Source organism: Gracilinanus agilis, chromosome 6, assembly GCF_016433145.1.
Source record: "Gracilinanus agilis isolate LMUSP501 chromosome 6, AgileGrace, whole genome shotgun sequence".
Classification (NCBI taxonomy): Eukaryota; Metazoa; Chordata; class Mammalia; order Didelphimorphia; family Didelphidae; genus Gracilinanus; species Gracilinanus agilis.
Window position 1 is genome coordinate 228,671,059 of NC_058135.1, and position 9,953 is coordinate 228,681,011.

Consider the following 9,953-nt stretch of genomic DNA (forward strand, 5'->3'; position numbering starts at 1 on the left):
CAACTTCTTCCTTCCTTCCTTCCTTCCTTCCTTCCTTCCTTCCTTCCTTCCTCCCTCCCTCCCTCCCTTCTCTCCCTCCCTCCCTTCCCTCCTTCCTTCCTTCCCTCCTTCCTTTCCTCTTTCCCTCCTTTCTTTCTTCCTTTCTAAAAAAAATCCCTTATCTTCCATTAAAGAATCAATACTAAGTATCTTTTCCAAGACAGAAAAATGGTAAGGTCTAGGGGACTTGCCCAGGTTCACACAGCTAGGAAATGTCTTGAGGCCACATTTGGACCTAAGTCTTCCCATTTCCAGGCTTGGCTCTTCATCCACTGAGACACCTGGCTGCCTCTAGCCCTCGACTTTCCCTAGTTATTTTATCATGGTTCTCTCAAGGTTAATGTCCTCTCCCAGATACATGTCCTGTCCACCCATCAGAGCACTTTGGATGTAGCTCATTGGCTGATTCCTTGATCCCAGGCTCCCTGTCTACTAATCAATGAACCAATCAATAAGCATTTACTTAGCATCTCCTATGTGGCGGGCATTGTGCTAAGCACTAATCGTAAGGAGTCCTAATTATATGGCACGTTTGGGGGTGTTCCACTCACATTTCTACCCAATCACTGATATTTTGTAAACATTAAAAGGATGATTTAAATGTGGGTTAATGCTGTTAGCAATACTAATTTCCCCTCCCCAGAAGAAAGTGAATAAAAACCTTACTCCCTTCACTTTAAAAATCAGAACAATATACCAGAGCTCATAGTTACCCCCGATGCCTCCACAGAAATCCACTTTCTTTTGGCCTCTCTAGCCAAACCTCCTTTGTCCTGTAGGGCCCGGGCAGTTTGCTTGGCCGAGGTTCACAAGCCATGAGGCAGAGTCAGTGGGAACCATGTACCTCTGTTCATGCGTGTCTGTAATTGGGAAAAAGGCCCTTTGCCATGAAGGCATGCTGGTAGCTCTGGGTTCTTTCCAGACTGATTTCAGAGCCAAGCCACCTCCGCTCTGGAGGAGGAGGAATGGAGGAGGGAGTAAAGTTGGGCAAGAAGCGATTGAATCCTTTCGCTTGTCCCCAGAGGTTTCATCCTGCTCTTCTCAGGCAATGGGAAGCCATATTCTGTTTGTCCCCAAGCACAAGGGAGTCTTCATTCTGTTTATCCCAGGCACAGAAGAAGAGTCTTCACACTGATCGATCAAGACATTGAGGAGTATTTTTTTTTTTTGGTTGATACAAGGTACAACCAAGGAGTATTTATTCCATTCATCTTGGGCACAGAAGAGTCCTCACATGGATCACCCCAAGAACCCAGTAATCTTTTTATGTAATTTTCTCAAGGCCCAGGGGAGTCTTCATTCTGTTCATCCCAGACATAGAAGAGTCTTCCCACTGATCATTCCAAGCATAATGAGCTTTTTTGTCATTTACCCAGGGCACAGGGGAGTCTTCATTCTATTCATGTGAGGCACAGAAGACTTTTTGCACTGATCATTCCAATCATTGGGGAGCCTTTTTCTGATGTGTCCAGGGCACAAGGGAATTTTTACCTTCCTCCTCTCATGGACAGAGGGTTTGTGTTCTGCTCATTCCAGGGACTTTTGCTCATCTTTGAGTCATAAGTTCTAAGATTTTGAAGTCACCTATTCCAACCTCCTCCTTTTAGAGATGAGAAAATTGAAAGGAAAGAGAGGTTAGTTGATTCTTCTAAAGCTATACATTAACGAGTCAGCCCCTCTGTCAGTCTGGTGAAACCTCAGGGCCCCTTCTCCAAATGCATAAAGTGAAGGGAAACAATTACATTAAAATACAATGATCAAAAATGTACCCCCCAAAAAGTCACAGACCACCTGCACTATCTTATATTGTGCTAACAGAATACACATTCCCATCAAACCATGCATACTCCTCTCAGGCAACGTAAAACAGCATGCATGATACCACCAAACTGTATACGGTTAGGCTAACACACATATCAGTCAATAAACATTAATTAAGCACCTGCTATCCATCAGGCACTGTGCTAAGTGCTGGAGATACAAAAAGGAGGAAAGGTCAGTCCCTGCCCTAAAGGAGCTCATGATCTAATAAGGGAGACAACATGCAAACAAATATATTTTTAAAAAGTTATAGACAGGATAAACTGGGAATAATTAATAGAGGGAAGTCCCTAGAATTAGAAGGAATTAGGCAAAGTATCCTGGAAGAGGTAAGAATTTAGTTGGAACTTTAAGGAAGCCAGGGAGGTCAGTAAGATGTGGAGGGAAAGCATTCCATGGACAGAGAATAGCCAGAGAGAATGCCTGGAGTTGAGGGATGGAGTGTCTTGCTTATGGGAGAGCCAGGAGGTCAGTGTCACTGGACAGAAGAGCACATATGAAGGAAGAAAGAAGACTGGAAAGGCTGGAGAGGGATAGACTTTGAATGCTCAACAGAGCATTTTGTATTTGCTCATACAGGCAATAGGGAGCCACTGGAGTTTATGGAGTAGGAGGAGTGTTTGGACCTGCATTTTTTTAAGGAAAATAATTTTAGTAGCTGAATGGACAATGGATTGTAGTGGGGAAAGACTTAAGGCAGATTATATTAACATTAATATTACAATTATATTATTAGTAGTAGTAGTCTATACCCACTAGCAATGGTCCAGGTGTGAAGTTATAAGGACCTGCACTAGAGTGGTGTGTCAGAGGAGAGAAGGAGGTATATTTGGGGGATGTTGCAATGGTGAGACTGAGAGGCAACAGTTTGGATATGGGGGGAAAAGATAGTGAGGAGTCCAGGCCGGCTCCTAGGTTGTGAGCCTGAAGGACTTGGAAAATGATGTTTCCCACTAGAGTAACAGGGAAGAAGAAATATGGAGGATCACTTAGAGGAAAGTTAATGGACATACTGAGTTTAAGAAGTCTACTGGACATCCAGTTTGAGATGTCTGAAAGGCAGTTGAAGATGTGAGATTAGAGTCAGCAGAGTTTAGAGCAGGATAAGTAGAACTGAGAATCATCAGTGTGGAGGTGGATTTACCATGGGAGATGATGAAATTACCAGGGTAAGTAAGATAGAGGGAGAAGAGAAGGGGACCCAGGACAGAACCCAGAGAAGTAGGAACCAGGAGAGAGTGGGGCCTTGAAGACTTAGAGAGAAGAATATAAAGGAGGAGAGAGTGATCATCAGTGTCAAAAGCTGCAGAGATGTCCTGGAGGGCAAAGACTGAGAAAAGGCCATTACTGGATTTGGCAGCTAAGAGGGAGCAATTTGGTTGGAATGATAAGGTTGGAAGACAATTTACAAAGGGTTAAGAAGAGAATGAGAGAAGAAAACATGGAGACGCTTATTGTAGATGACCTTTTCAAGGAATTTAGCTACAAGGGGTAGAAGAGATATAGGATGATCATCAGCAGAGATGGAAGGGTCAAATGAGGGTTTTTTTCAGGATGGGGAAACATGGACATGTTTGTAGGCAGTAGGAAATCATCCAGTAGAGAGATTGAAAATTAGTGATAGAGCAGGGATGACAGAGGAGGCAATGTATTGGCATAGATGGGATGGAACAGGATTGCTTGAACAAGTGGAGGGGTTAATCTTGGCAAGGAGTAAGGCCACTTTATTATGGGAGACACAGGCGAAGAAGAAGAGAGTGGCAGAAGGTCCAGGAGTGATAGGAGATGAGGAAGTGGGGAGAAGAGTGTTCACAGTAAATGACTTCATTTTTCTGTAAAATAGGAGGCAAAGTTGTCAGCTGAGAGTGTAAGAGGGGGAATCATGAGAGGTTTGAGGAGGGGCGTAAAGGTTTGGAAGAGTTTCTGTGGAGGGTAGGATAGTGAGTTGTTGAGAAGGGAATAGTACTGCTTGGCAGCAGAGGGCCCAGGTGATATGTAACATAAATCTGTAATGAACCCAGTCAAAAAGTTGTGATTTTTCTCTACCTTTATTCAGGTGTGTAGGAATAAAGTCAATGAATTCAAGGACTGATCCAAGGTTGAGGCTTGGTCGGGCAATATGATAAGGTGGCTAGGGATTCAAGAGAGAAGGGCAGTGTAGGTTTGAATTGGTTCACCAAGGAGTCAAGAGAGGGAGAAGAAGAGCGTATAGCTAGTTCAGATGAGATGACCTGGGAGAGAATTGAAGGGTCAAGGGCCTGGAGATCATAATATGGTGGATGAGTAGCGTTGTGTTAGAAAAGGAAGAAGGAGAGGTGAAAAGCCAGTAGATTATGGTTGGTTAAATAGTTTTCAGGATTTTTTAACATAGAAGTGGAACATTTGTAGGTAATGGCAAGATCAAGAGACTGACCATCTTTGTGTGTGGCTGAGTCAGGATAGGAGAATAGCTCATGAGAAGTAAGGAGGTTAAGGAACTCAGTGGTTAGGGTATTCAAAGGACAATCATTATGTATGTCAAAGTCCTTTAGTATGAGGGCAATAATTAGAAAGATGAGAAAAATTATAAACCAGACATCAAACTCATCGACAAATAAGGGGGAATGGCAGGGGGATATGTGGACAACAGCCACCAAGATTTTGATTGGATAGTAGATATGAATAGCGTGAACCTCAAAAGAAGAGAGATTACTGAATTGATGGAGAAAGGGTTGGAAAACCTAGGAGTGCTGATGAGAGAAAAGAACATGCCATTTCCCATGTTGTGAACCAAGGAGAATGAGTGAAGGTACAGCTAGTACTGGAAAGGGTGGCCAGGTGATGGTATGTCTTTAAGAAGAAGTCGGGTTTCACTAAGAGCTAGTAGGTGGAAGGAATGAGAGAGCAAAAGATTTAAGAAAAGGGAAATTTGTTTTCCAAAGAATAGATATTCCAGAGGGCTTGAAGGAAGGGCTGAGTGAAGTTAGGATGAAACTTTGAGGTGGGAGGATTGAAGGAAATGAGGAGGAATTGGGTGGTGGGGGATAAAGAATGGGGTTTGAATGACAAGGTGTGAGAAAGCTCATCATTGAGTGGAAGGTACCACTCCTGTGTCCTCAAAGGACAGGTGCAGCAGGAGATGGGAGACCTGAAGTCAAAGAGAGGGTTGTTCTTTGCATTGGTTCACCACATCCCACTGGCCTGTGTGAGATTTGCTAAGACAGAACCCAGAATTCTACCAGTCTACATACAATCTGTGGATAAATGCATGTTTCCCCTACTTGACCACAGAAATATAGACAGACCTTACTTAGCATCATTGTTTGGTTCCATTAAAACCCAGTGTTTAGGAAAAGAACATTCCTGGGGGTCTTTGAGCTCCATAGGAACAATATTGTTGGTGCTAACGATGGATGATCAATTTACCCTGATATTAAAATGGGTTTTGTTTGGGGACATTATAACTAGGAGATGGCTGGTGGTGCTCCTGTCATTCATTAAGATATTACCCTACATGTGTATGAGAGCACTCATTAACCCCATAGACTGATGATTTATGCAGTGCTTGCCATGTTCTAAGCACTGTGCTAGGCACTAGGAATAGCTCACTCTCCTACCAGGATGCACAGGTTCCTACCAATCCCATGTGTGATGTCACCAATTCATAGATAATTCCTCCATCTTCACTGTGTTCCCATTTTCCCATATGTGCTCTCACAGCCAGTCCATATATGATCCTACTAGCCTATTCAAGATGAGCCCCCGTCCCAATATGCGTGTGATCTTGCTAACTCATGGATGATTCCATTCTTCTGCATGTGATGCCATCAGGCCATAAATGATCTCACCAGCTCTCTCTGTCTCTCTCTCTTTCTTTCTGTCTCTGTCTCTCTTTCTCTCTCTGTCTCTGTCTCTGTCTCTGTCTTTCTTTCTTTCTCTGTCTCTCTCTCTCTCTGTCTCTGTCTGTCTGTCTGTCTGTCTGTCTGTCTCTCTCTCTCTCTCACACACACACACACACACACACACACACACACACACACACGAGGCCATAAATGATCTCACCAGCTCTCTCTCTGTCTTTCTCTGTCTCTGTCTCTCTCTGTCTCTGTCTCTCTCTGTCTCTCTGTCTCTGCCTGTCTGTCTGTCTCTGTCTGTCACACACACACACACACACACACACACACACACACACACAGCCATAAATGATCTCACCAGCTCTCTCTCTCTCTCTCACTCTCTCTCTCTCTCTCTCTCTCTCTCTCTCTCTCCTCCCCCCTCCCTCCCCATCTCTGTCTTTCTCTTTTTCTCTTTGTCTCTCTCCTCTCTCCCTTCCTCTCTGTCTCTGTCTAATGCACACACACGCACGCACACACACACTCACACTCACACTACCCAGTCCAAAAGAAATTCTCTCTCTCGACTGACCTAGTTTCCTCAAGGTGTCCCCCCCCCCCCACCGCCCACACAGCTCCAGCCTTAGAGACAGCTCAGCCAAATGTTCTGCCAAGGGCGTCCGATTCCTCTCTGAACCAAACAATGGTGAGGAGGGATGGTGATTCCTCAGGGAGCCCCCAGCCCTGTGGCTGCCACCTGTCCCAAGGACAGACAGCCCTTCCTGCCCATTTACACAGCAGTATTCTCCTTAATGCTCTCACTAATACACTTCCATTAATACTCTCCTGATTGTTTCCATCCACCTTCTCCTTCCTGTTCTCATCAGCGCTCTCCATAATGCCCTCATCAATGTTCTCATTAATACTCTTGTTAATGCCCTCATTAATACTCTCATTATTGCTTCATTAGCATCCCCTAGAATGGTTTCATTAGCATTCACATACTCTATTAATGTTCTCATTAGCATGATCATTATACTCTCAATACTTTTAATTAATCCTCCCATTAATATTGTCACCAGCAGATCCCATTTTTATGGTACTTTCCATTTGAAAAGTGAGATAAGGTGGTGTGGTGTGGTGGCTAGAGCTCTTTCTTAAAATCAGAAAGACCTAGATTCAAATTCTGCCTCTTGTATTGATTAGCTGCATGACCTTGTTCAAGTCACTTAAATATCTCTGTGCCTCAGTTTTTCATCTGTGCAATGTGGAGGTTAGGTTTTAAGGACTCCAAAGTCCTTTTCAGCTCTAAATCCATGATTCCTGATAATAATAATAATAATAATAATAATAGCTAGCATGTATATGGTACCTATTCTGTGCCAGGCTCTCTGCTTAGTTGCTTTACAAATATTATCTCATTTGAGCCTTACAACAAGCCTGAGAGGTAGGTGCTATCGTTATCCCCATTTTACAGTTGAAGAAACTGAAGCAAAGAGAGGTTAAATGAGTCACCCAGTTAGTAAGTGTTCTGAGGCTGGTTTTAAACTTGGGTCTTCCTGACTCCAGGCCCAGTGGTCCATCCATTGCATTACCAAGCTGGTTTCATACTTGTCTTCCAACAGATTATCACCATTCTACAGATTAGAAAACTGAGGCTGAGAGGCCAATTTCGATGTTCAGGGTCAGAGAACTAGTGAGTGTCAGAGACATGACTTGTATCTTATGTCCAGCCTATACCACAATTGCCTTCTTATCTGTCATTAATACTTTCATCTATGCTCTTGTTAATACTCTGAAGTTCTGAGGAGTGAGAGTTTGCTGGTATGTTCATTAATGCTTTCATTCATTTTTGTCTTTGTGTTTTTAACATTCTAAAATCACTAGGCCTGGAGCAACTAGGTGACTCAGTGGATAGAGAGCTAGGACTGGAGATGGGAGATCCTGGGTTCAAATCCAGACTCAGATACCTCCTAGCTATGTGACCCTGGGCAAGTCACTTAACCTCGATTTCCTAGCCCTTATGGCTCTTTTGTCTTGGAACTAATATTTAGTATCTGTTCTAAGATAGAAGGTAAGAGTTTTTAAATAAATAAATGAATAAAAATCAAATCAAATCACTACCCCTGATCTGGTTTGCAGGGAGCTCTTCTACAGCTACTCGTTTATGGCTTGTTTGATTAAATCTTCTAATTCCTGGTCCTTACAATCCCTTTTCTAGAGAGGACTGTGGATCAGGAAGGGAAGGAGTGGGTTAGGTTTTTGAGGATGATATTATACTCAGTTATGGAGTGATTGTGGTAGGGAGAGGGAAAGGAAAGAAAGAGGGGAATGTGGGAAGGAGAAGACACAAGGAAGGAATGTGGTGTGTATACGGGGAGAAGTGAAGAAAGAAAGGTCTTGGGCAGGGGTTGGCAATGCATGGCTCTCGAGCCATATCTGGCTCTTTTGAGGGCCAAATGTGGCTCTTTCTGCAGGAGCCATAAAGTCCATTTTTTTTCAGGCACTGTTACAGAAGCGCGCACTGTGAGCACTGTACGGCTCTCACGAAATTACATTTTTAAAAATGTGGCGTTTATGGCTCTCACGGCCAAAAAGGTTGCCGACCCCTGGTCTTGGGGAACGAGGACAGACAAAAGAGGGGAGAAGGAGGGGGAGAAAAGAGGAAAAGAGAAGCGGAGAGAAGGATCATGAAAGGGAGAGAAAGAAGGTAAAAAGCAGAGAAGGAAGAAGAAAAGAAGATCAATTTTTAATTATAACAGAGGGGAAGGGGAGAAAGGAGAAGCAAACATCACTCAGTGTATTCTGAGGTCCCAATCTGTTGCCAATTGTCAATTTTATCTTCCTAACCTTTTCCATATGTTTACATCTTTTCACTGGTATTGCCACCATCTTGGTGCAGGCCTTCATCACTTGGATGATTGTAATAGCCCAATGGTGGATCTGCCTATCTCAAGTCTCTCCACACCCTAGTCTGTCCTCTACTGAGCTGTCAAAGTGATCTTCCAAAAGTATAAAATCTGACCGTGTCATTCCTCCCTACCCCCCAAACTGGTTCCCTATCCTCTCCAGGACCAAATGCAAGATCTTCATAACCCTTCCCATTCCCACCATATTTTCAGTCTTAACATTTCTTACTTCTCAGCTTACTCTTCAAACCAGGGCCACTGGCCTCCCTTCCATTTTTCAAACAACATACCCCATCTCCTGACCGAGTATTTTCTGTGGCTCTTCCCCATGCCTAGAATGCTTTCTCTCCTCATTTCTAGCCTACTAGTTTATCTTCCAAGGTCCAGCTAGAAGGAAGTCTTTCTTAGTCTCTCTAGAACCTTCCCTCCATTGATTGCTTCCAATTTATCCTGCCTATAATTTGTACATAGTTGTTTACCTGGAGTCTCCCCCATTACACTGTGAGTTCCTTGAGTGCATGACTGGTCTTTTACCTTTCCTTGTGTACCAGTTTTGAATGGTACCTGGCACATAGTAGGTGCTTAATAAATGTCTATCGACTGAGTGAAGGTGAATAGCCTCTTCATGCCCTCTTGAAATCTTACCATGGTCCTTGGTTCTTCTAATCTCTAGAACTTTCAGAGGTTCTGTTCTAGACAGGACAGTCACGACAGCCCATTATTCTCCGGACCACAGGGGCAATGGTTAAAGCAAGATCAAACCTAGGGCTGGATCTAGACCCAGGGCTACAAGGTCCTTACTGTTGCCAGAGTAAGCAACATATCTGCAAAGTGTATTTTAGGGTGCCTTGCCTCCCTTGGGAGTGGTACTCTGGGCCCTCAGGAGAGGAGCTTCCAGAGGCAGAGGATGGGGGAAAGGTTGATGAAATGCTGTCCTCAGCCCTAATTCTGCTCCCTCTGTCCTTACCCCATAGTATGGAATCAAGAAGAAGGAGGAACGTGAGGCGGAGGCCCAGGCCGCGATGGAAGCTAACTCTGAAGGCAGCCTTACCCGTCCTAAGAAGGCCATTCCGCCAGGTTGTGGCGATGAAGAAGAGGAGGAGGAAGAAAGCATCCTGGATACCGTCATCAAATACCTCCCTGGACCTCTCCAGGATATGTTCAAGAAGTAATTCCCCATGAACTCTCAGACTGTTTCTACTATGAACAGCAAAGCAATGCCGTTCCCGCCACTTGGCAGGAGCTCTCAATCTCGCCACCCACCATGCACCCCTCTGCTCAATCCATCTCCCCGATCCCTCCCTTCCCTGGCTGCCCCAGGCCCCTTGGCCAGGCCTATTTGTACATAGTCCCTCCTCCCCCTCTCCCCAGT

General features: G+C 44.2%; 1 protein-coding gene across 1 annotated transcript in view; it reads left to right on the forward strand.

Annotated features, from left to right (window-relative positions):
- CPLX1 (complexin 1) overlaps window positions 1-9,753 on the forward strand; it is a 111,875-nt gene extending 102,122 nt beyond the window's left edge. Inside the window, exon 4 of the mRNA XM_044681046.1 lies at window positions 9,556-9,753. Coding sequence (XP_044536981.1) covers window positions 9,556-9,753 — 198 coding nt within the window. The remainder of the gene's footprint in view (window positions 1-9,555) is intronic.
- The last annotated feature ends 200 nt before the right edge of the window (window positions 9,754-9,953 follow it).